General features: G+C 46.0%; 1 protein-coding gene across 1 annotated transcript in view; it reads left to right on the top strand.

Annotated features, from left to right (window-relative positions):
• The first annotated feature begins 672 nt into the window (after positions 1 to 672).
• Positions 673 to 27,452, top strand: part of LOC134338725 (counting factor associated protein D-like) — a 51,486-nt gene continuing 24,706 nt past the window's right edge. Inside the window, 5 exon segments of the mRNA XM_063034767.1 lie at positions 673 to 1,393; positions 3,671 to 3,854; positions 16,819 to 16,883; positions 19,970 to 20,062; positions 26,420 to 26,592. Of these exon segments, the coding sequence (XP_062890837.1) occupies positions 673 to 1,393; positions 3,671 to 3,854; positions 16,819 to 16,883; positions 19,970 to 20,062; positions 26,420 to 26,592 (1,236 nt within the window).

Genomic DNA, 27,452 nt, shown 5'->3' with positions numbered 1-27,452 from the left:
GAAACACAAGACAGACCAAGACTGAAAAACTGATAAAAACCACATAATTATAACATATAGTTACAACAGTGCAAAGAAATACTGTAATTTGATAAGAGCAGACCATGGGCACGGTAAAAAAAAGTGTCGAAGTCCCGATAGCCCCAACATCTCACGCAGACGGTAGAAGGAAGAAAAACTCTCCCTGCCATGAGCTTCTAGCGCCGCAAACTTGCTGATGCAGCATCCTGGAAGCACCTGACCACAGTCCGACTCTTGAATCCGTCTGAAAACTTCGAGCCTCCGACCAGCCCTCTGACACCGAGCACCGAGCACCATCTCTGCCGAGCTCTTCGACCCCCGCCCCCGCCGCCAAGCAACAGGCAAAGCCGAAGATTCAGGCCCTTCCCCTCCGGAGATTCTGGATCACACAGTAGCGGCGACAGCGAAACAGGCATTTCAGAAGTTTCACCAGATGTTCCTCCGTGCTCTCACATCCGTCTCCATCAAATCAGAATTGTGCACGGCACCCTACTTGACAGGTAACAGATATTCATTACCGGAGAGGCCGCACGCGCTGCGTCGCACCGCCATCTTCTCCTCCAATTATACACTTGGAAGAAGCCTGGGGATACTGGAAGGAGACAAATTGACTATATTGCAGTGAGGAAATGCTTCAGGAGAAGTATTAGGATGGCAAAGATTTATCCAGGTGCTGATATAGGCTCGGATCACAACCCGGTGGTTGTTAGGGTGAAGATTGCACTAAAGACAAAGATTAAGGCTGCAACCAAGGAAGCCAGGTTGGATATGGACTTACTGAAGAAGAGCGAGTATAGTGAAAGATTTTCTGCTGCGGTACAAAATAGGTTTAAAGGACTGAGAGTAGAAGACATGGAGCAGACACCAGATAACATGCGGTCAAATCTGAAGGACTGTATGCAAATGGCAGCGGAAAAATGTCTCCCCAAAAGAAGGCGTGTAGCGAAACAAGTCTGGATGACAGATCACATTCTGAAGCTCATGGAAGAGAGAAGGAAGCACAAGCAGGTCACGTCTAAGTACAAGGAATTGGACCAACAAATAAGAGCAGAGTGTGCAAAAGCTAAAGAACAACGGTTTATCAAACGGTGTGGAAAGATAGAGACCATGGACATGTTGCATCATTCAAGGGATATGCACGGGGAGATTGCAGAGATGACCAATAGGAACAAGAAACAATCAAGGGTTGGCATTATTCAAGACAAGGATGGGAACATACTCTTTGAGAATGACAAGGTGGAAAGTAGATGGATGGAATACATTAGGGAATTGTACTACGATGCTAGAAATGATCAAGTGAGTGAGAAGAACACGGAAGGTCCGGAAATTTTGGTAGCGGAAGTAAGAACAGCCATTGGAAAGTTAAAAACTGGTAAAGCTTGTGGTGTAGATGGTATTACAGCCAAAATGTTGAAATGACTTGGCGACTCGGAGGTTGAGGAGATCACGAGGCTTTGCAATACAATCTACTCAACAGGAAAGTGGCCAACAGATTTTGTGGTGTCAGAATTTGTCATGATCCCAAAGAAAAGTAAGAGCATGAAATGCTCAGATTTTAGAACTATAAGTCTTATAAGTCATGCCTCCAAGATCTTGTTATTAATACTTCTAAGCAGAATAAAAAGGGCAGTTCTTAATGAAACCTGTGTATGTTTGTTTCAATTTAGCGAGGCACACACGTATGATGTGGTGCCGTAATGACGTATGCCATTCACGTACTTTTACATAGAACTCGTAATGAATTATGTAAACAACAAAGAATGCTTAATCAAACAATATATTAATGAAATATATTTCACAACGTATCTAAGAACCTCTTGATTGCCTCTGCAATATCTTCCTCCGCCACCACATTCCAGGCACCCACCACTCCCAGTGTAAAAAAATTTGCCCCTCACATCTCCTTTCAATTTACCCCATCTCAACTTAAATACATGCACCTTAGTATTAGCTATTTCAATCCTGAGAAAAAGATACTGATTGTCTATCTACATATCTCGTAATCTTATAAACCTATCAGGTCCCCTCTCCACCTCTGTCATGCCAGAGAAACAACCAACACTTGTCCAACCTCTCCTTAAAGGACATGCTGTCCAATCCAGTCTGCGTCCTGCGGATCTCCACAAAATGTTACAGTGTCACACAGGGCAGATAGTGAGGACAAGAGTCCTAATCAGAATCAGGTTTAATATCACCAGCATATGCCATGAAATTTGTTGCCCTTGAAGCAGCAGTACAATGCAATACATAATAATAGAAAAAATATCATGAAATACTGTATATATATATATAATGTGTGTGTGTGTATATATATATATATATCTATATATATATATATATATATATATATATACACACACACACATTAAATTTAGTAGTGTTAAAATAAGAATTTTTTAAAAAGTAGTGAGTTATTGTTCAGGGGCTCAATGTCCATTCAGAAATCTGATGGCGGAGGGGAAGAATTTGTTCCTGAATTGTTGAGTATGAGCCTTCAGACTCCTGTACCTCCTCCCTGATGGTAGCAGTGAGGAGAGGGCATGTCCTGGGTGATGGGAATCCTTAATGATGGATGCCACCTTTTTGAGACATCTCTCCTTGAAGATGTCCTGGATACTGTAGAGACCGGTGCCCATGATGGAGCTGACTAAGTTTACAACTCTCTGCAGCTTATTTTGATCCTGTGCAGTATTCCCCCAGCACCCCCCACTCCCATACCAGATAGTGATGCAGCCAGTTAGAGTGCTACATCTGTAGAAATTTGGGAGTGTCTTTAGTGACGTGTCAAATCTCCTAATGAGATATAGGAGTCTATCTTATTGTACTAGGGGACTTTTCAACAATCTTCTAACAGTGGGATAAAAGCAGTTCTTGAACCTAGTAGCACGTACAGCATATCTTGTGTCTGGTGAGAGAGGAGAGAAGAGAGAATGTCCAGGGTGGGTGGGATTTTGGATGATACTGGCCGTTTTACTGAGGCAGTGAGAAACGTAGACGGAGTAGATGAATATTGCAAACACCCTGGGCTGAAGTAGAGATTCAGATTCCTTTTCTTTATCAAGTGCATTGGAACATAAAGTGAAAAGAGTCATTTGCGTTTACTGAAATTTGCCTGGACTCTTTCGATTTTGTGTTTTATATTCTGTGTTTTTCGCTTGTTTTTTTGTTGCTGCTTGCGCGATTTATTTTGTGCATGGTGGGGGTGGGTTTGATGTTTTTCATGGAACAGGTTCCATGGTTTTCTCTTTGTTTCGTGGCTGTCTGTGGAGAAGACGAATCTCAGGGTTGTATATGGCACACATACTGTGATAATAAATGTACTTTGAATCTTTGAATCATTAAACCCAAGGATGAGCAGGGGGCAGCCCACAAGCATTAAGGTTATGGTTAGGGTAAGGGTTAGGCCTCGCCACACATTCTATCACCAACATAGCATGCCCAAAACACAACTACAGCAATAACCACAAAACAGAAACCCTTTTCTCCCCTCCCAGCCACCCAATCACACTCACAGGCAGCCCTCCAACCCCAGCACAGTCCATCTCCAGTTGACTCACAGACACAGAGCCTCAGTCATCAGGCCCCAAATTCCAGACTTGTCGATTTCAGTCCGTGACCTTTGAGCTTTGATCTTCTGTATCAACCCCAGGACTTGTCGATGACGGAACCCTGAACGCCAGGCCTCGGCCTGTGGACTCGCCAACTCGCCAACCTACGGGCCGCTACCCGCACAGACCTCTGATCCGGGGACCCGCTGACCTCCTGCCTGTGGAGCTGTTCCCTGGACTGACGCCCAGCACATGGAAATCTTTAGCCACAGAACGAAGCCAGGCGTCATTACCTTTACAGAATGGGACTTTGTCTCTCCTGAGCACTGGATTTTGGGCTAGAAGTGAAAAAGGGTGATCCCAACCGCAACTGCAGCACTGAGGCTGCAAACCAAATCTTGCCGGGAAATAAAGTAATCCTGAAGTGCCAGTCAGTATTAATCCCAAGCCTGCATTAATTCCGTCTCACTCTATGTCCTGCTCTTTCAAGTAACCGGTCCAGAAGCCCCTCGGATGTTATTAGTGCTCCTGCCAACACTGTCCCTTCTGGCAGCTCATTCCAGAAACAAGCCACTTTTTGTATGAAAAACTTCTCTCTCAGATTCACTTTAAACTCCTTCCCTCTCACCTCACTTCTCAGGGCACCAATGGAACGTACGGCTCTTTCCCTCAGATTTTTACACCTCTCAAACCTTTTGCATTTTTTTAGAACAGTACAGCACAGCGCAGACCTTTCAGCCCATTGATGCTGTGCCGACCGTTAAATCCACTCTGAGAGCAATATAACCAACCCTTCCCTCCCACATGGACCAGCATTTTCCATAAGTCCCAGCACATCCTTCTTAACACCGACACATTGCAGCAAATCAGTTTATTTACTGGCCTGCTCTACGTTGTCCTCACAAATGTCCAGATCCCTCTGTCCAGTGGATACTGAGCAAAGTTTTCATTAACAACTTTCATTGCCTCCTTCAGTTCAATTTGAGACTTCTTCCTCTATGACCGATCAGTTAGTCACAGAGTCACAGCGCACTGCGGAACAGAAACAGGCCCTTCGGCCTATCTAGTCCATATCAGAACCGTTTAGACTGCCTACTCCCATTGATCGCAGCCCTCTATACCCCTTTCTCTTAAATGTTGCAATCGAACTTTCATCCACCACTTGTGCTGGCAGCTTATCCCTCACTCCCACGACCCTCTGAGTAAAGAAGTTAGTTCCCCCTCATGTTCACTTAAACATTTCACCTTTCACCCTTAACCTATGACCTCTAATTCTAGACTCATCCAACCAGCGTGGAAAAAGCTGCTTTCAGTTACCCTATCAATACCCCTCATAATTTTGTATCCCTCTATCAAATCTCCCCTCGTTCTCCTACACTCCAGGACGTGAAGTCCTAACCTACTCAACCTTTCCCTAAAACTCAAGTCCGGACAACATCTCTGTAAATTTTCTCTGTTCTCTTTCAAACTCTTTTACATCTTTCCTGTAGGTAGGTGACCAAAACTACACACAATACTCCAAATTAGGCCTCACCAACGTCTTATACAACTTCAACATAACATCCCATCTCTTGTACTCGGTGCTTTGATTTATGAAGACCAATGTGCCAAAAGCTTTCTTTACAACCCTATGTACATCTGTTGGTACTTTCAAGGAATTTTGGATCTGTATTTCCCGATTCCCTCTGTTCTACCACATGCCTCAGTGCCCTTCCGTTCACAGTATAAGACCTATCCTGGTTGGTCCTACTGAAGTACAACAGCTCACACTTGTCTGCATTAAGTTCCATATGCCATTTTTCAGCCATTTTTCCAGCTGGTCCAGATCCCTCTGTAAGTCATGATAGCCTTCCTAGCTGTCCACTACACCCCAAAACTTGGTGCCATCCACAAATCTTGCTGATCCAGTTAACCACATTATCATCCAGACCACTGATGCAGATGACAAACAATAATGGTACCACACCGATCGTGTGACACACCACTAATCACGGGCCTCCAGTCAGGGAGGTAACCATCTACCACCACTCTCTTGCTTCTTCCACAAAGCCAATGTCTGATCCAAATTACCACCTCATCTTGAATCCTGAGTTAATGACCCTTCTTGACCAAACTCCCATGCGGAACTTGTCAAATGCCTTGCTAAAATCCATGTAGACAACATCCACTGCCTTGTCTTCATCCACTTTCCTGATAACTTCCTCAGAAAACTCTATAAGATTGGTTACCACCTACAAAGCCATGCTGACTATCGCTAATCAGTCCCTGTCTATTCAAATACTCATCTATCCAGTGGCTTAGAATACCTTCCAATAGCTTTCCCACTACTGATGTCAGCCTCCCCAGCCTATAATTCCCTGGCTTATGCTTAAAGTGTTTCTTGAACAACAGAACAACATGAGCTATCCTTCAGTCCTCTGGCCCCTCACCCATGGCTATGGCTGCTTTAAATAGCAATTTCTGCACTAGCCTCCAATAACACCATAAGGCATAGGAAGGAATCAAGCCATTCAGCCCATCGAGTCCACTCTGCTATTCCATCATGGCTGATACCAGATCCCATTCAACCCCATACACCTGCCTTTTACCATTTCCCTCAATGTCCCAATCAGATATCCATCAACCTCCGCTTTAAATACACCCACAGACTTGACCTCCACTGCAGTCTATGGCAGACTATTCCACAGATTCATCACTCTTTGACTGAAAAAAAATCCTCTTTACCTCTGTTCTAAAAGGTTGCCTCTTAATTTGGATGCTGTGCCCTCTAGTTCTGGATACCCCACCAAAGGAAGCACCCTCTCCACATCCACCTTAACTAGGCCTTTCAACAATTGGTAGGTTTCAATGAGATCCTCCCACGTTCTTCTAAGTTCCGGTGAGTGCAAGTCCAAAGCTGCCAGACGCTTTCATCCCTTCATTCCCGGAATCATCCTTGTAAACCTCTTCTGGACTCTCTCCAATGACAATACATCCTTTCTCAGACGAGGGGCCCAAAACTGTTGACAATTCTCCAAGTGTGGCCTGACAAGTGTCTTATAGAGCTGCAACATTATCTCCTTGTTTTTATAATCTATTCCCCTTGGAATAGATACCAACATCACATTTGCCTTCTTTACCACAGACTCAACCTGTGAATGAACTCTCCATATAGAATATAGAACATAGAATAGTACAGCACATTACAGGCCCTTCGGCCCACAACATTGTGCCAGCCCTCAAACCCTGCCTCCCATATAACCCCCCCCCACCTTAAATTCCTCCATATACCTGTCTAGTAGTCTCATAAATTTCACTAGTCTATCTGCATCCACCACTGACTCAGGCAGTGCATTCCACACACCAACCACTCTCTGAGTAAAAAACCTTCCTCTAATATCCCCCCTGAACTTCCCACCCCTTACCTTAAAGCCATGTCCTCTTGTATTGAGCAGTGGTGCCCTGGGGAAGAGCTGCTGGCTATCCACTCTATCTATTCCTCTTATTATCTTGTACACCTCTATCATGTCTCCTCTCATCCTCCTTCTCTCCAAAGAGTAAAGCCCTAGCTCCCTTAATCTCTGATCATAATGCATACTCTCTAAACCAGGCAGCATCCTGGTAAATCTCTTCTGTACCTTCCAATGCTTCCACATTCTTCCTATAGTGAGGCGACCAGAACTGGACATAGTACTCCAAGTGTGGCCTAACCAGTTTTATAGAGCTGCATCATTACATTGCGACTCTTAAACTCTATCCCTCGACTTATGAAAGCTAACACCCCATAAGCTTTCTTAACTACCCTATCCACCCCTTTTAATTTTGTACACCTCTATCAAATCTCCCCTCAATCTGCTATATTCTAAGGAATAATGTTCTAACCTATTCAATTTTCCCTTATAACTTAACTCCTCCATTCCTGGCAACATTCCTCCCACCACCATCAGATTTCTGAACAGACATGAACACCACCTCACTACTTCTGCTTGTACAAAGATGAATCTCAGAGTTGTGTACGTACTTTGATAATAAATTTACTTTGAACTTTCAAAGTTGCTGGTGAACGCAGCAGGCCAGGCAGCATCTATAGGAAGAGGCGCAGTCGACGTTTCAGGCCGAGACCCTTCGTCAGGACTAACGAACAGGTTAGTCCTGACGAAGGGTCTCGGCCTGAAACGTCGACTGCGCCTCTTCCTATAGATGCTGCCTGGCCTGCTGCGTTCACCAGCAACTTTGATGTGTTGCTTGAATTTCCAGCATCTGCAGAATTCCTGTTGTTTACTTTGAACTTTGTTGTGTTACTTACATTTTTATGGATTTTAGTAAGGTGTTTGACAAAATTCCTCATGGGAGTCTCACCCAGAATAAAATGTCTGAAAGCCATTTGGATCCAGAATTTGCCTGAGAGTAGATCAGCATAACACTGTGGACTGAAAGTCTTCTTCCTGTGTGTACTGTTCAATGTTCTATGGTCATTTATTGGAATAAGTTTCATTAACTCATATGCTCTCCAGTACAAATTCCTTACTGGTCCCAAAATAGCCCAAAACCAATTGACTGAAGAAAGTTCAACACACACAAAATTCTGTGGGAACTCGGCAGGTCAGGTAGCATCTATGGAGGGGACTAAATGGTCAATGTTTTGGGGCGAAACCATTCCTCCAGCATTTTATGTGTGTTACGAGAATACACATAAAATTAAGATGTTTGCTGGCCTGGGCTAGCATCAGTGGCATCAGCAGTTGGTCTGCCACCTGCCCTCAGGGGAAGGAGAGATAAGGAACAATGGAGCAGCGTCTGGAGATGTGTAATGAAGGGATGTGGGAGAGAGAGCTGTCTGGAGCGGCTCCCCTCTTTGAACCTTGAACTGTTTGAAGTGATGGACAGGTGATGCCCCAGCAGGGGGATAAAAAGGGACAGGTTCGCTAAGGCAGGACACACGCCACCCGAGGTAACCAGACCCTGGAAGCGGTGCGCCTCTCACGAGTGGGTGAGAAGTACCAGACAACGCCCAGGGTGGAAAGGTACGATCAGTGGGAACCCGGTGTGTGTCTGCCCTTGCCTGGGTGCCGGGTTCACTGCAGAGGATCGACCGCATCTGGAGGAGGGGTCACAGTCGGTGACCTCAGGTGACATCACCAAGGACCCGCCCAAAAGTTGCTTGTGAGCAACTCGCCGGTCTGTGAGTGAAGCCGTTCTGAATGATCAGTTGTTCCTGTTCTATCTCTCTCTTCCCCCACGTTGTCCATCGCCATGACAACGATTACTGCAAACTGAACTGGACTGAACTTTGAGTCATTTTGAAATTTGGTCATTTACCCCTAGACAACGATAGAGCTTGATTGATGCTGTTATCTTAATTCTGTGCACATGTGTGTTTATCATCGCTGAACTGTTGCATTTATTATCCTTTCGATTACTGTGTTGCTTGTTTCTTTAATAAAACTTTCTTAGTTCTAGTACTCCAGACTCCAACTGAGTGATCCATTTCTGCTGGTTTGGCAACCCAGTTACGGGGTACGTAACAGTGTGTGTTGCTCTGGATTTCCAGCATCTGCAGTATCTCTTGTGTTTATGAAGTTCAATAAATTACTTGGGCAAGATAATTAGTTACCATTCAGCAGACATAATTTGTTTCACTTCGATCTTCAGCCTTGGAGAATGTCCTTTAGGTCAAAACATTATTATTTGGGAGAGATGTTTTCTGGTGTTTACCTTCTGATACAGCACCCGGCGTTCTGCAGCAGTTCACACAGATATAACACCTTCAAAATAAAAAAGATCCCAGGGTGAATTGTATTTTGTCCCGAGGTTCATGAGGAAAATTGGGATAAAAGAGCAATATTACTCAACTCAGTGACTAAGCAAAGTTTAGCGAAGGGAGCACTTAGCAACACATGAGGACAGAAGAAACAGGAGATGAAGAATGTTTTCAGTCCCTTGTCTCCTTCAATCAGTTCATGTCTGATCATCAACACTCTTGTCCATCCCTTTAAGCCACTCAACCCGGAGTGTCTAAAACTCGATTAATCTCACCCTTGAAGGTATTTAACACTTGAATTCCTACTGCACTCTGAGGTAAAGGATTCCAAAGATCCCCTGCAAAAATAAATTTCTCTTCAACTCAGTCAAAACACAAAATTATGAAATGTACAGGCAGGGCAAAAGCGAGCAGGCTTTTTCCACTGAGGTTGGGTGAGACTACAACTTGAGGTCGTGGGTTAAGGGTGAAAGGTGAAAAGTTTAAAGGGACCATGAGGGGAAGCTTCTTCACTCAGAGGGTGGTGAGAGGGTGGAATGAGCTTCCAGTGCAAGTGGTGCATGTGAGCTCAATTTCAACATTTAAGAGAATTTTGGATCGGTACAAGTATAAACCAATCAAGGTTTGATTCGGTATAGGTCAAAAGTTTTGCTTAGCTGAATTTTTTTCTGCTTTGGTCATATTTGAGATTAGGTGAATAACAGAAGTTTGAGACTTGTTGTTGGGAGCAGACAAAATACAAGAAGGTCCTAAACAATGCCAAAACCTCTATGTTAAGAATATAAAGCATAATTAACAAAAATAACACATAAAGTATCAAAGTACAAAGGTGGTTTAATGATAAGCACAGCTCTCAGAAGACAGAGAGAAAACAAAACGTTGTTTTCCTCAATTAATGTTTGCCTGTGTCAGGTGAATGGACATCTTCATGAACGATGCCCCAGAAAGGCAGCCTCCATCACTATTCCATAGATTTGTTGAGTATGCCCACAGGAAAATGAACCCCAGGGTTGTATATGGTGACTTACTTGGAACTTTACTGCCTTCTTGAGGCACAGTCTCCTGTAGATGACAGGAAGAGACATACTGGGCAGAGTGCACTGCTTCCTGCAGCTTATTACATTCCGGGACATTTAAATTCTGATACTGTAGCAGCATATGCAGGTAGGTATGGACAACACAGAGAAGATAAATTATATATCAATTATAAAAACAGATAAGAGAGAACATTAAGAAAAAAGGCTGTGCAAAACAGATTCAGGTTTATTTGAGATGGCCTGTTTCCATGCTGTAATTGTTATTTGGTTATATACAACGAAACATACAATAAAATGCGTTGTTTGCATTAAGACCATAAGACCTAGGAGCAGCTTTGGGCCATTCGACCTGTCAAGTCTGCTCTATCATTTCCTCACGGCTGATCCATTTTCCCACTCAGCCCCAATCTCCTGCCTTCTCCCCGTATCCCTGCATGCCCTGACTAATCAAGAATCTAGCAACCTCTGCCTCAAATATACCCCACTGCTTGGCCTTCACAGCCACCTGTGGCAATGAATTCCACAGGTTCACCACTTTCTGCTAAAGAAATTCCTCCTCATCTCTTCTAAATGGTTATCCCTCTTATTCTGAGGTTGTGCCCTCTGGTTTTAGACTACCCTACTATAGGAAACATCTCCTCCACACACACATCCTTTCAATATTCATCAGGTTTCAATAAGATCCCCCCCATCATTCTCTGAATTCCAGTGAATACAGCCCAGAGCCATCGAACACACTTGATATGATAAGCCTTTCACTCCCAGAATCAGTTTTGTGAAGCTCCTTTGAACCCTCTGCAATGTCAGCACATCCCTTCTTAAATAAGGGACCATAAACTGCTCACAATACTCCATGTGAGACCTCACCAGTGCTTCATAAAGCCTCACCATTACATCCTTGTTTCTATATTCTAGTCCTTTTGAAATGAATGCTAGCATTGGATCTATCTTCCTCACTGCCAACTCAACCCACAAGTTAACCTTCAGAGAATCCTGCATGAGGACTCCCAAGTCCCTTTGCACCTCAGATTTTTGAATTTTCGCCCCATTTAGAAACAGTCTATGCTGTTATTCATTCTATCAAAGTGCATGACCATACACTTCCAAATACTGTGTTCTATTTGCCACTTCTTTGCCCATTCTCCTAATCTGTCTAAGACCTTCTGCAGCCTCCCTACTACCTCAACACTACCTGCCCCTCCACCAATCTTTGCATCATCCACAACCTTGGCCACAAAACTGTCAATTTCATCATCTAAATCACTAACCTACAACATAAAAAGAAGTGGGCCCAGCACCGACCCCTGGCTAGAACGTCGCTAGTCACTGGAACATCTACCAATCCTCCTTCGTCTATCCTGCTGGTTATTTCCTTAAAGAATTCCAAATAATTCATCAGGCAACAATTTCCCCTTAAGGAAACCATGCTGACCATGACCTATTTTAACATGCATCTCCAAGTACCTCAAAACTTCATGCTTAACAATCGACTCCAACATCTCCCCAACCACTGAAGTCAGACTAACTGGCCTATAATTTCCTTTCTTCTGCTTCCCTCCCTCCTTGAAGAGTGGAGTGACATTCGCAATTTTCCAGTCCTCCCGGACCATTCAAGAATCTAGCGATTCCTGATAGATCATTAGTAATGTTTTCGCAATCATTTCAACTACTCTTTTAGAACCCTGGGGTGTACACCAGCTGGTCCAGATGACTTATCTACCTTCAGACCTTTCAGTTTCCTGAGCACCTTCTCCCTAGTAGTAGTAAGTGCTCTCACTTCTGCCCCCTGACACTCTTGAACTTCCGTAATATTGCGAGTGTCTTCCACAATGAAGACTGGTACACAATACTACTTCAGATCATCCACAGTTTCCTTGTCCCCTGTTACTACCTGTCCAGTCATCATTGTCCAGTGGTCCAATGTCTACTCTCATCTCTCTATTATTCTTTATATATCTGAAAAACAACTTTTGGTATCCTCTTTGATATCGTTGACTAGCAAACCTTTACATTTCATCTTTCCCTCTCATGGTTTTTTTTAGCTGTCTTCTGTTGTTTTTTAAAAGCTTCCCAATCCTCTAACTTCCTGCTAATTTTTACTCTGTTATATGCCCTGTCTTTTAGTTTTATGGTGGCTTTGACTTCCCTTGTCAGCTGTGGTTATATCATCCTGCCTTTAGAATACTTTTTCTTCTTTGGGATGTATCTATCCTGTGCCTTCTGAATTGCTCCCAGAAATTCCAGCCACTGCTGCTCTGCCATCATCCCTGCTGGTGTCCCTTTCCAATCAATTTTGGACAGCTCCTCTCTCCATCCTCTGTACTTCCTTTTCATCCACTGATATACCTGACTTTAGCTTCTCCCTCTGAAACTGCAGGGTGAATTGTACCATATTGTGATCACTGTCTCCTAAGGTTTCCTTTCCCTTCAGCTCCCTAATCAAATCTCATTCATTATACAACACCCAACCCAGAATAGCTGATCTCCTACAACTACAAGCTGCTCTAAAAAACCATTTTATAGGCATTCTACAAATTCTCTCTCTTAGGATCCAGCACCAACTTGATTTTCCCAAACTACCTACATATTGAATTTCCCCCAAAACAATCATAACATTGTCCTTATTACATATCTTTTCTATCTCCCACTGTAATTTATATCCCACATCCTGACAACAATTCAGGGGCCTGTATACAACTCCCATCAGGGTCCTTTTACTCTTGCAGTTTCTTAACTCTACCCACAAGGATTCTACATCTTCTGTCACACCTTTCTAAGGATTTGATTTCATTTTATACCAACAGAGCCACAACACTCCCTCTGCCTACCTGCCTGTCCTTTCAATACACTGTGTATCCTTGGATGTTAAGCACCCAGCTATAACGTCTTTCAGACATGATTCAGGGATGCCCATAATTTCGTACATGCCAATCTCTAAGTGTACTACAAGATCATCTACAGAACACCTTCAGTCCTGTATTGATTTTGTCCCCCTTTTACACTGCAACTCATTGCATCAATTGCAATTTTGCTCTATCATCTGCCTGTTCTTCCTGACAGTCTCACTACATACTACCTTTGCTTGTACCCCACCTGTCCCATCCTCAGCCCTATCACTCTGGTTCTCTTCGCCCTGCCAATTTGACTAAACCCTCCCCAACAGCTCTCGCACAAACCTGCTCACAAGGATATTGGTCCCCCTTGGGGTCCGGTGTCCAGATCATACCTTTCCTGGAAGAGATCCCAATGATCCAGAAATCTGAACCTTTGTCCCCTGCACCAGTTCCTCAGCCACGCATTCATCTGCCAAATCATCCTATTCTTGCCCTCACTAGCACATGGCACAGACAGCAACCCAGAGATTACCACCCTGGAGGTCCTGCTTTTCAGCTTTCTACCTAGTCCCCTAAATTCTGTCTTCAGGACCTCCTCGCTTTTCCTATCCATGTCATTGGAGCCAATGTGCAGCAAGACTTCTGTCTGCTCAGCCTTTAGAATGTCGTGGACCTGATCTGAGATGTCCTGACCTTGGCATCTGGGAGGCAAGATAACATCTGGGTGTTGCTATCACATCCACGGAATCTCGTATCTACTCCTATGGAACTATGGAACTATGGAATCCCCTATCAATACAGCAGTCCTCTTTCCCCCTTCCCTTCTGAGCCACAGTGCCTGGTCACTGTGTCTCCCCACCCTCCCCCATAGGTCATTCTCCCGACAGTATCCAAAACACATACTTATTATTGAGGGGAATGGCCACAGGGGCACTCTACACTGTCAGCCTATTCCAAATTCCTTCTCCTGACTGTCACCCAGGTCAACTGAGGGGTGACTACCTCCCTGTTGCTTCTATCCAACGCCTGCTTAGTCTCCCGTGCGAGCCAAAGGTCATCGAGCTGCAGCTCCAGTTCCTTACCTCATTCACTGAGGAGCATATAGGGCCTCTGCCCCTTCCCTCTACAGTCCTGACGAAGGGTTCCGGCCTGAAACGTCGACTCATCGTTTCCACGGATGCTGCCTGACCTGCTGAGTTCCTCCAGCGTGTTGTGAGTGCAGCTCTGAGCAGCTGGTGCAGATGAGGTCATCCGGGGAGGTCTCCCGGAATTCCTACATCTCACAAAACAAATACAACACAGCCCCGAAGCCATCCTCACCTGCTCTAACTGTGTACCAACAGACGAAGAATGAGGAAACTTTCCTCACCCAAGCCCGATGAGCCAAAGCCTCCCCACTCTAACACTGGTCCACTCGCACAATGGCCACTCCATCGTCCCTTTTTAATTTTTATTTGCCCTTGCTAACTGTGCCCCCTGAAAAAGCCAAAATCTTGCGAAAGCTCCTTTTTTTCAAATCCCTCATTCCCTGATCTGTGTGACGGCTCCTGTGTCGATTCGACTGCAACTGAGCAACTGGGAAAAAAGCCAAGATCCCGCGAAAGCTCCCTTTTATTTTAAACAACCCAATGATGGGTGGGGGGGGGGCAGCTCGCAAACGAGATCTTAGCGCATAAAAAAACTCAGACACACAGGAAATATTGCCGTAAAAAAGCAGCATCCATCATCAAAGATCCTCTCCACCCGGGGCACGCTCTCTTCTCGCTGCTGCCATCAGGTAGAAGGTACAAGAGCCTCAGAACTCACACCACCAGGTACAGGAACTGTTACTACCCCTCAACCATCAGGCTCTTGAACAAAAGGGGATAACTAACTTGTTTAAGGACTCCTTTTTATTTTGATATTTCATGCTCGTTATTTGTTGCTATTTATTTTATACGGGAGGAGAAGATGGCAGCGCGCCGCACGTGCACAGCCCTCCGGTGAAAAATGATATCATATCCATTAAATAGGGGCCGTGGACAATTCTGATTTGATGGAGAATGGACGTGAAAGCACAGAGGAACATCTGGAGAAATTTCTGAAACGCCCGTTCGCTGCTGTCGTTACTGCGTGGTCGGGAATCTTTCGGAGGGTAGGCCTCAAAATCCCCGGCTTTGCCTGCTGTTGGCGACCGAGAAGGTGGTCGAATCGCTCGGACAGAGATGGTGCTCAGTACTCGGTGTCGGAGAGCTGATCAGAGCTCGAAGTTTTCGGATGACTCGGAGTCGGATTGTGGTCGGCACGTCAGGGAGAGTTTTTCTTCCTTCTCCCATCTGCGTGAGATGTGGGACATTTGAGAAACTTTGAAGTTTACTGTGCTCACGGACTTCTTCATCAAGTTATGGTATTGTTGCACTGTTGTAACTATATGTTATAATTATGTGGTTTTGTCAGTTTTTTCAGTCTTGGTCTGTCCTGTGTTTTATGATATCACACCGGAGGAATTTTGTATCATTTCTTAATGCATGTATTACTAAATGACAATAAAAGAGGACCACATGTCTTCATAATCATAATCATATTTATTTCTAAGAGATGGTCCTTGTTCACTGTTGCTGAGGTTACTGAATGAGGAAACAGGATTGAGAGGCGGAACGCCCCCCTGCTGGGTCCGACCCCTGCATAGACATTGCCTCTCTGGGGTGGGGGGGTGGAGAACCCGCCCCATGGGTGTGTCGATGTCTGCCCATTCCGCGCCGAGACAGGAGGGGCAGAGCACAGTGATGGGGCCGGCCGTGCGATGCGCAGCTGTCTTGCTCTGGGCGTAATCACAGGTACTGGGACATCCCCAAGCCGGAGGGAAAGGGAAGTGGGGCCGACACCTATACAGGGAATTGCACTGCTTCTAAAGGGAGGGGAGAGCTTGCTGAGGGAATTGTATGGTGCGGTGCTGGACAGCTGTAACTCCACAGATTATACACTTCGTCTTCGTTTCGTGGGATTGGCGTGAATGAGGAAAGTCCCAGCTGACCCCCAGCAGAACCACTCTCGGGGGGCACAGCCCCAGCTGACCCCCAGTAGAAACTCTCTCAGGGAGCACAACCCCAGCTGACCCCCAGCAGAACCTCTCTCAGGGGACACAGCCCCAGCTGACCCCCAGTAGAACCTCTCTCAGGGAGCACAGCCCAAGCTGATCCCCAGCAGAACCTCTCTCAGGGGGCACAGCCCCAGCTGACCCCCAGCAGAACCTCTCTCGGGGGACACAGTCCCAGCTGACCCCCAGCAGAACCTCTCTCGGGGGGCACAGTCCCAGCTGACCCCCAGCAGAACCTCTCTCGGGGGACACAGTCCCAGCTGACCCCCAGCAGAACCTCTCTCGGGGGGCACAGTCCCAGCTGACCCCCAGCAGAACCTCTCTCGGGGGACACAGTCCCAGCTGACCCCCAGCAGAAGCTCTCTCGGGGGGCACAGTTCACTTGACCTCCGATTGCAATGGGAACCAGCGATTCCACATTGCACTGTGCTGCACTGAGTGTCTATTCGACACTCACCCGTGCAAAAGCATTCAGGTCAAGGGATGTGTGATAAATCGTTTCTGCATTCCCTGGCCGAGCTGCCGTACATTACTCTAACTTCCGTTTCGATCTGTTTTCCAGAATAGCGCTCGACGCCAAGCCCCAGGCAGAACCGCCGAAGTTCGCGGATACCTACCACGTCTCAGGTAAGACACGGAAAGTGCGGGGGTCGTGCACCGGCCCTTCAGCCCCTGTCCCCCGGCACTGGGTACAGATTCCGGGACAAGGACCCTCTCTTGCCAGATGCAAGAGCGGGTTTTCAGCATTTCTTGCTCAAGTTGCATTGGGGGGCGATGGACTAGATGGGCCGAATGACCCGTACAGAAGCCTGAAGTCCCACACCACCGGGATCAAGAGTAGCTACTTCCATTCACCCAACCCCAGACACTGCAGTCCAGCAACACCATGATCCCCTTGCATTAAGGTGTCCAGGTTTTTCTTTTCATTGTCTTCTTGTAAAAAAATGTGTTAAATTCATGCTTTTCTCGCGACTGCTGCTTATATGATGTTAAGAGTTTATATGTTCTCCCCGTGACCGCATGGGTTTCCTCCCAGTACTCTGATTTTCTCCCACAGTCCTTGTAGATTGTCCTGTGATTAGACTCGGATTATATCGGGGGATTGCTGGAAAGGATGGAAGTGCCTATTCCAAGCCGTATCTTCATAAATAACTAAACAGACATGTCTGTGGTACTGCTGCAAGTCAGATTTTCATTGCACACATGTACTTGTGTAGATGATAATAAAGCGGTCTGTGTGACCCTCTGCACAGGCATTGCCATCTTAGATTCAAATATAACAGGAAGAGTGTAATGTTGAGACTTTATAAAGCACTGGTGAGGCCTCACCTGGATTATTGTGAGCAGGTTTGGGCCCCTTATCTAAGGACGTGCTGATATTGGAGAGGGTTTAAAGGAGGTTGACGGAAATGATTCCGGGATTGAAAGGCTTGTGGTATGAGGAACATTCGATGTCTCTGGGCCGCTGCTCAGTGGAATTCAGAATGAGGAGGGAGGGGAATGGTGAAAGGGTTTGATAGAGTGAATATGAAATGGATGTTTCCTATGGTGGGGGAGTCTAAGACCAGAGGATAGAGGGCTGTCCTTTTAGAATGGAGATGAGGAGGAACTTCTTCTGCCAGAGGGTGGTGAATCTGCAGAATTCATTGCCCCAGATGGCTGAGGAGGCCAAGTCATTGTTAATATTTAAGGCAAAGATTGATAGATCAGTCAGGGCATGAAGGGATACGGGGAGAGGGCAGGAGATTGGGGCAGAGAGGAAAATTGGATCAGCCATGATGAAATGGTGGAGTAGACTTGATGGACCAAATGGCCTTAATTCTGCTCCTGTATCATATGGTCTTATTTTGGCCCTCACTCTGTCTAACTCTACCTACAACCAGTTTCCAGTCCTTGAGGTTATTCCAGATATCTCCAACATTTCCTGGAGATTCCACCAATCCCTGAAAAGACCCTGGACTGTGTGAGAAACAAGAGGAAGGCATGGAGGAGTTTAGTGCCCAAAGTTCTCTAATCTCCTCTAAGTGCTAGTATTAACCATTAATTGTAGTTGGTTTCTGGTCTGTGGTAAATTGCAGCTGGACAAATAGCATCTCTCGTTAGGGTAACGAGGCATCAGCAGATGTGATTGTGGGTCCACGCCAACATAGTTCGTTCATTATGTGCCATGTCGTATGACATCATCATTAAGTGCCACATCATATGACGTCATCATTATGTGCCATGTCGTATAACGTGGGCGAACATGGTCTTTTCATGACCATGACTGTTCTTGGCAAATTTTTCTACAGAAGTGGTTTGCCATTGCCTTCTGCTGGGCAGTGTCTTTACAAGACAGGTGACCCCAGCCATTATCAATACTCTTCAGAGATTGTCTGCCTACCACTAGTGGTCGTATAACCAGGACTTGTGATATACACCAGCTGCTCATACAACCATCCACCACCTGTTCCCATGGCTCAATGTGACCCTGATCGGGGGGCTAAGCAGGTGCTACACCTTGCCCAAGGGTGACCTGCAGGCTAGTGGAGGGAAGGAGCACCTTGGGAGAGATGTATCTCTACCCCGTCACCCAGAGGATAGGGTGGTGACAAACAAAACTACAGATGCAGGGCTCTAGAGCAATACATGGGCTGCTGGAGGAAGTCAGTAGGTCAGGCAGTATCAACAGAGGGGACAGGGAGTGACAAGACCCTTCATCTGGACTGGAAATGAGGATGTGTGGAATAGAAAGGGTCGTAGTCATAGAGCACTCCAGTACAGATACAGGCCCTTCAGCCCATCTGGTCCATGCCAATTCCCACTGACCTACATCTAAACCATATCCCTCCATCCCGCTCCCATTCATGTACTTAACCAAACTTCTCTTCAAAGCCCTCCCAAACATTCAGCCCATCTACGTGAAACACTGTTGTAGGAAAATATCCATCATCAGAGATCCCCACCACCCAGGCCAGGCTCTCCTCTCATTTCTGCCATCAGGTAGAAGGTACAAGAGCATCAGGACTCGCTCCATCAGGTTCAAGAACAGTTGCTACCCATCAGGCTCTTGAACCAAAGAGCCCATCCAATGATCTCACATTGAGGACACTTTATCTCATTATCTCATGTTCTCATTATTTATTGCTATTTATGTACATTTGCATTTGCACAGTTTGTTGTCTTCTGCACTCTGGTTGATTTTCATTAATCTTGTTATAGATTTGTTGAGTATGCCCGCAGGAAAATGAATCTCAGTGTTGTATGTGCTGACATACAATAATAGGCATCCGTTAGTCTCATGAGACCTGGGCAAGGTTGTATGGAAGACCGGCAGTTGCCTGTGCTGCAAGTCTCCCCTCTCCACGCCACCGATGTTGTCCAAGGGAAGGGTATTAGGACCCATACAGCTTGGCACCGGTGGTTAAGTGCCTTGCTCAAGGACACAACACGCTGCCTCAGCTGAGGCTCGAAGCAGCGACCCTCAGATCACTAGACAAACGCCTGAACCACTTGGCCACGCGCCAACACATGACATATATGTACTTTGATGATAAAATTTACTCTGAGCTTTGAAAAATGTTGCAGTTGGTCCTTGATTATGTTTGCTGCCGTGCATGATATTTATCAATGTGAATGTACACTCAGCTGTGTAAGATATTCAGTTTTTTTTCCAGTTGCTAGAAAGATTTCTTCCTGTGTGCATAAAGTAACAGTTTAAAATCTGTTCACAGGAGTTTTCTCATTGCCATATGCCGAGATTGAAGAACCATTTGAAGCTTGGTTTAACCTGTCTGGGAACGCCAGTCACATTGAGTATTACCATGGTATGGACTTAGCCCTGATCCATTCATATACTGGTTGGACTATTAAGATGTACTGTAGGGGGTAAATGTATGAATTTATCAGAATCAGAATCAGGTTTATTATCACTGGCATGTGATGTGAAATTTGTTAACTTAGCAGCAGCAGTTCAACACAATACATAATATAGAAAGAAAAAAAAACAAATAAGTAAATCAATTACAGTATACATATATTGAATAGACTAAAAATCATGAAAAACAGAAATAATATATATTAAAAAAGTGAGGTAGTGTTCACGGATTCAATGTCCATTTAGGAATCGGAAGGCAGAGGGGAAGAGGCTGTTCCTGAATCACTGAGTGTGTGTCTTCAGGCTCCTGTACCTCCTACCTGATGGTAACAGTGAGAAAAGGCCATGTCCTGGGTGATGGGGTTCCTTAATAATGGACGCTGACTTTCTAAGACACCGCTCCTTATAGATGTCTTGGGTACTTTGTAGGCTAGTACCCAGGATGAAGCTGACTAGATTTACAAACCTTCCGCAGCTTCTTTCGGTCCTGTGCAGTAGCCCCTCCATAGCAGACAGTGATGCAGCCTGTCAGAATGCTCTCCACGGTACAACTATAGATGTTTTTGAGTGTTTTTATTGACATACCAAATCTCTTCCAACTCCTAATAAAGTATAGTCGCTGTCTTGCCTTCTTCTCTAATGGTTTTAAAACATAGAGCAGTACAGTACAGATACTTCAGCCCATAATACTGTGCCAACCTTTTAACCTACTTCAGGGGTTCTCATCCTTATTTATGCTACGGACGTTAAGCAAGCAGTCTGGTAACCCCTGACCTACTTCAAATTCAATCTAACCCTTCCTTCTTTCCTGTGTAGCCCTCCAGTTTTCTCTCATCCATGTTCCTGTCTAAGAGTTTCTTAAATGCCCCCAATGTAATTGCCTCTGTCACCACCCTTGGCAGGGTGTTCCATGCACCTTCCACTCTCGTTCGGGCATTCGGTGCGTGGGATCTGAATAGGCGTTCCCTTAGTTGAAATATTTGATCCAAGAAGTTGGACAAAATTGAATTGTTTACTTAGCTGTGAAGGGAGGTTGGACACGTTTAGGTTGTTTACTCTGGAACGTTGAAAGGTGACGAGTGGCCTGATGGAAGTATGTTCTCAATGGCCACCATATTAGACAGACCTGCTCGTTAATGCAAATATCTAATCGGCCAGTCAGGTGGCAGCAACTCAATGCATAAAACCATGGTCAAGAGGTTCATTCGTTTTTCAGACCAAACATCAGAATGGGGAAGAAATGTGACCATAACCATGGAATGATTATTGGTGCCAGATGGGGTGGTTTGAGTATCTCAGAAACTGCTGATCTCCTGGGATTTTCAAGCACAATAGTCTTTAGAGTTTATAGAGAATGGTGCAAAGAGAAAAAAACATTAGTGAGTGGAATTTCTGTGGGTGAAAAAGCTTTGTTAATGAGAGAGGTCCAAGGAGAATGGCCAGACTGGTTCAAGCTGACAGAAAGGTGACAGAAACTCAAATAACAACGTGTTACAACAGCGGTGTGCAGAAGAGCATCTCTGAACACACAACATATCAAAGCTTGAAGTGGATGGGCTGCAGCAGCAGAAGACCATGAACGTACACTCAGTGGCCACTTTGTTAGCTACAGGAGGTACCTAATAAATTGGCCACTGAGTGTATAAAATTATGATTGGCATTATAGGGTCACTAGAGTCTTCTTCCCAGTGTGGACATGTCAACCGCTAGTTGGCGTAGGATCAAAGTGAGAAGGGTAAAAGTGAAAGAGAATTTACAAGGCAAGTTTTTTACTCGGGAGTGTTAAGTTCCTGGATCAGGCTGCCAGGGGAGGTGGTAAAAGCACCTGCAAAAACAATGTTTAAAAGGCATTTGACAGGAATGTGAACAGGAAGGAAATGGAGGGATAGGGACCACGGACAGGCAGATGAGATCAAAGTTCAAAGTTCATATGATAACATACAACCCTGAGATTCATTTTCTTGCGGGCATACTCACGCAATCCACAGAATAATGTTGTGATTGAGGCCTCTGTCGCTCAGGGTCGGCCATGGATGTCGCAACCCAGCTGTCTAGATACACAAGCAGGTCAGTACAATATGGAGGGCAAGCTGTTGCCCATGTGGCAGGCTCCCTCTCGCCATTCACCTGATGAACCCAAAGGAACGGCAGAGATCGATACAGTTTGGCACCGGTGACATCGCAAGAGTTGCCAGTCAGTGTTGAACTCAACGTAGGACTGCCTTAGGGACTCCAGCTCCAGGCTTTTTCCCTCCGAGTTTACTCTTGAAGCCTTTCCTTAAGTGTGCATAGCCGCAAGGCAGCAGGGGTTTGAGGTCAGTGTTTTCCTTCCAGATGAGCTGCCAACCACGACTGATGAGTCCCATCTGCCTGAAATGACTGTTTTTAAGGTGCCTGTAATCCACCTTTCCCCCTTCTCCTGTCAGTAGAAACGGTTCTGCCAGGCTTAGTCGATAAGTCACACATGAGGGCCAGGAGCTGGACTTGGTTGTCAGAGGCTATTTGAGGCACACACCAATGGGAGCATTTTATAGGTAGTGGGAGCTTGTCACCATTACCACCCCCGGCTATAACAACCTTAAGAAACCATGGAATAATAACCATAACAGAGTCAATAAAAGACTGCACCAACACGGGTGTTCAACCAAAGACAACAAACTGTGTGAATACAAAAAGAAAAAAATAATTACAATAAATAAATAAGCAATAAATATTGAGTACATGAGATGAAGAGTCCAGAAAAGTGAATCCGTTGGTTGTGGGAACATTTCAATGATGGGGCAAGTGAAGTTGAGTACCGTTATCCCCTTTGGTTCAGGAGCCTGATGGTTGAGGGGTAATAACTGTTCATGAACCTGGTGGGGTGAGTCCCGAGGTTCTTGTACCTTCCTCCAGGTGGCAGCAGTGAGAAGAGCGCATGGCCTGGGTGGTGTGTGTCCACACATACAATTTCTTATTGTAATTTATATTTCTTTTATTACGTATTGAAATGCACTACTGCTGCAAAACAACACATTTCATGACATTCACCGGTGATATTAAACCTGATTCTCATTCTGAGATGTGTTGTAGCAGTCAGTTCAATTTCCCCATGGGTCCGGAGACCCAGCTCGCCCTGTCCTTGTGGCTGTCTATATACACGCTTCCCCAGAACCTCGTGGCTTCCCACATATTTTCTGGTTTCCTTCTACATCCCAGAGATGTACTGGCAGCTTAATTGTCCACTGGAATTTACCCTTCAGTGTTCCTTCGTTTGTTATGGCCTGTGTCGTATGACATGGGCAATCACGATGACCATGATTGTTCTTGGCAAATTTTTCTACAGAAGTGGTTTGCCATTGCCTTCTTCTGGGCAGTGGCTTTACAAGGTGAGTGACCCCAGCCATTAGCAGTACTCTTCAGAGATTGTCTGCCTGGTGTCAGTGGTCACAAAACCAGGACTTGTGATGTGCACCAGCTGCTCGTACGACCATCCACCACCTGCCCCCATGGCTTCACATGACCCTGATTGGGTGGGTGGGGGGCTAAGCAGGTGCTACACCTCGCCCAAGGGTGACCTGCAGGTCAGCAGAGGGAAGGAGCGCTTTACACCTCCTTTGGTAGAGACGTATCTCCACCCTGCCACCCATCAATGTAAGACAGCCAAAGCAGAGGTGATGGGTGCGTGTGAGAGATAGTAGGTTCCAGGGCAGGAGTAGTGCGATAGAGCAGCGGTTAGTGTAACACCGTTACAGTGCCAGAAACCCGGGTGCAATACCACCACTGCCGGTACGGAGTTCGTACGTTCTCCCCGTGACCACGTGGATTTCCTCTCACCGTCCAAAGGCAGGCAGATTAGTAAGTTAATTATATTTGGGCGGTGTGTACTCATTGGTGCGGAAAGCCTTGTTATCATGCTTTTCCTCATAACTAAACTAAATGAGGAGGCAGGGAAGCGGGATAAGCTGTGCGTACAGGTAACATGGACTCAACGGCATGAACTAGCCACCAACTGTGATGGTGGACATCGGTAATCTTCGATCCCTGGGTTCTTTTAGGAGGTCAGGAATGAGTGAGAGACTTTGATTCTTCACAATCGTTTATTTTAAAGTTTAAACAAAGGACAGGAACCAAGCAAACAAAGTAATGATGATACAAGGCAGATGAGAGACAAGAAATTAAAGAGATTCATTATGTCGCTTTCAAAAAATCTATCACCTTTACACTCCAGACAACAGAAGTTCCTTAGGTAGAGTGAGTGAATTCTTCGTCGGTGAGGGTCGGCCACAGATGTTGCGTTCCAGCTGTCTAGATACTCAAGCCAGGGCAGTACGATATGGAGAGGAAGCTGTTGCCCACGTAGCAAGATCCCCCTCTCCACACATCTGATGAACCCAAAGGAATGGCATGGACTGATACAGTTTGGTCGCAGCAACATCGCAGGAATTTCCAGTCAGTGTTGAATTCAACATAGGGCTGCCTTAGGGACTCCAGCTCCGGACTTTTCCCTCTGGGTTCACTCTCGAAGCCTTCCCCATGAGTGGGTACAGCCGCAAGACAGTGGAGGTTTAAGGTCAGTTTTCCTTCTCCTAGATGAGCTGCCAACCACGGCTGATGAGCCCCATCTGCCTGAAGCCACTGGTTTCAGGCCTCAGTGACCCACCATTGCCCCTTCCCCCGTCGGTAGAAACAGTTCTGCCGGGCTTAGTAGCCACATGTGAAGGCCGGGAACGTGACTTGATTTTGTCACGAACCCCATGACGGGTTGAAAAGGGCCAGCAGAAATGGAACACACCTGGGGTTGGGGTGGTGTGGGTTGATACGGTATGACACACTATCCACCCAATGATGAATTTCCAAAGCCCAGGAATGCGTTTGACCCTTTATTTTAAAAAACTAGCAAAACAAACTATCTTGAAACAATAAAAACTAATGAAACTAAAACCAGTAATATAACGAAATAAACAGTCTTAGCGTATTAAAGCAACACACACAAAATGCTGGAAGAACTCAGCAGGACAGGCAGCGCCTATGGAGATGAATAAACTGTTGGCGTTTCGGACTGGGACCCGCCTTCAGGACTGGAAAGGCGGGGGGAAGACACTGGAATAAAAAGGTGGGGGGTGGGGGAGGAGGGTAGTTGGAAGGTGATCGGTGAAGCCAGGTGGGTGGGAAAGGTCAGGGGCTGGAGAAGAAAGAATCTGATAGGACAGGACAATGGACAGTAGGAGAAAGGGAAGGAGGATGGGACCCAGGGGGAACTGATAGGCAGGTGAGAAGAAGTGAAAGGTCAGAGTGGGGAATAGAATGGGGGCGGGGAGATGAATTTGCTTTTCGATATTCACGCCATCAGGTTGGAGGCTACACAGGTGGAATATAAGTTGTTGTTCCTCCACCCTGAGCATAAGAGGAGGCCATAGACCATGTTGGGAATGGGAACGGGAATGGGAATGGGAATGGGAATTAAAATGTTTGGCCACCAGGAAGTCCCGCTTGTGGCAGATCGTACAGGTTCCCAATTTGCAATGAGTATAAAATGTATTTAGCCAAGCATTCTTAAACGTATTCAAGAGTATGTAAGCATTCAACAAGAAGATATCACCCCACACCCCCTGGCCCACTCCCACGACTCTCCCCTAACAAGGCCGAACTGAAGACCAAGTATGAATAAGTAACTAAACTTCTCGCTTCGACCACACCCCAACTCCGGCGACTGACTACCCATCACAAACGTGCAACACAAAATACAATAATGATAGAAAATAGATACGTGGCTCCTACAGGTACGTCAGCTGTGGAAAGTCCAAAGAGGATGTGGAACAGTGTTGTCTTGGAGACAGAAGAGCTTTGGGAATTGACCGGGTAGGAGGATCACTTGGGAAGAGTTCCGTGTCACCGTCTGCTCCACTTCCATTACTCACACCTTCATATTTATCCTGGTTTCCTCGCCAAAACAGGGAGAACACAATAAAGAGAGAATCTCCAAAAGATTTCCTCAACTCATTTTAGACATTCCTCAGTAAATACACATTGGGCCAAGTTCACACTCCCAGGAACGGATGGATTTTTAATGTGGAGAGCTTTGGATTAAAAGACAGATGTGAAATTGGTTTCTGAAAGGTTGGAGTTAGACCTGTGAAGGAGTGAAAACATTTAAATATGCAAATACTCAAATACCCCCTGCCCAGTGGTCCCTGGACTTGGTGTGGGACCAGCAGATTTGCCAGATTCTTGAAGATTATTTCTATAAATACCCCATCCCTGAACCCTGCCCCATTCCTTACCCCCTTCAACACTCCTGACTCCCCACCCTCTTCACCCACTCCAGCTCGCTTCCCACCCACCAGACACCCTATTCCCTTCCCTTGTGCCATTCGCTCTGTGCTGGCCCTCACGTTGCCAACTTCAATCCCCGTCTGGTCTCTGATTCCCTCCCAGCCGCCCCCACACTTAATCCCCAGGCTTCTCCCCCTCTGGACCCTGCCCCAACCTGAGTCACGGGTAAGCTTGGACTTTGAGTTTGGTGACAGAGCTTAGCAGACTCTAACCTTGAATCACCTGTCGTGCTGAGTTATTGTAAAATGTCAAAGTAAATCTGGCAGTGACCCAGGCCTCTTACCTCTTCTCACCTGCCTATCACCTCTCCACTTCCCCCCCCGAGTCCCTTCTCCTTCCCTTTCCCCCATGCTCCACTCTCCTCTCCTATCAGATTCCTCCCTCTCCAGTCCTTTACCTCTTTCACCCTTCACCTCCCAGCTTCTAACTTCATCTGCCCTCCCCACTCACAAGGATTCATCTATCACCTTCTAACTTGTATGCCTTCTCTCCCCCCCCTTCCTTTCCAGTCCTGAAAAGGGTCTCTGCCCGAAACGTCGACTGTTTATTCAGTTCCTGCAAGTGCTGCCCTCCAGTGTTCGACTGGCAGAATGACAGGCTGGATTGCCGGGAGCTGGACCATCAACTTGCAGGTCGCTCAGGAACTTTGACTATACCTGTGTGTGTGTCTGTGTGTCTGTGAGTGTGTGTGTGTGTGTGTTTGTGTGTGTGCCTGTGTGTGAGTATGTGTGAGTGTGTCTGTGTGTGTGTGTGTGTGAGTGTGTGTCTGTGTGTGTGTGTCTGTGTGTGTGTCTGTGTGTGTGTGAGTGTGTGTGTGTCTGTGTGTCTGTGTGTGTGTCTGTGTGTGTGAGTGTGTGTGTGTGTCTGTGTGTCTGTGTGTCTGTGTGTGTGTCTGTGTGTGTGTGTGAGTGTGTGTGTGTGTCTGTGTGTGTGTGTGTCTGTGTGTGTGTCTGTGTGTCTGTGTGTGTGAGTGTGTGTGTGTCTGTGTGTGTCTGTGTCTGTGTGTGTCTGTGTCTGTGTGTGTG

The sequence above is a fragment of the Mobula hypostoma genome, chromosome 28 (assembly GCF_963921235.1).
Source record: "Mobula hypostoma chromosome 28, sMobHyp1.1, whole genome shotgun sequence".
NCBI classification, from domain to species: Eukaryota; Metazoa; Chordata; class Chondrichthyes; order Myliobatiformes; family Myliobatidae; genus Mobula; species Mobula hypostoma.
The sequence above is the reverse complement of the archived record's forward strand: the minus strand, read 5'-3'. Positions and strand labels throughout refer to the sequence as shown.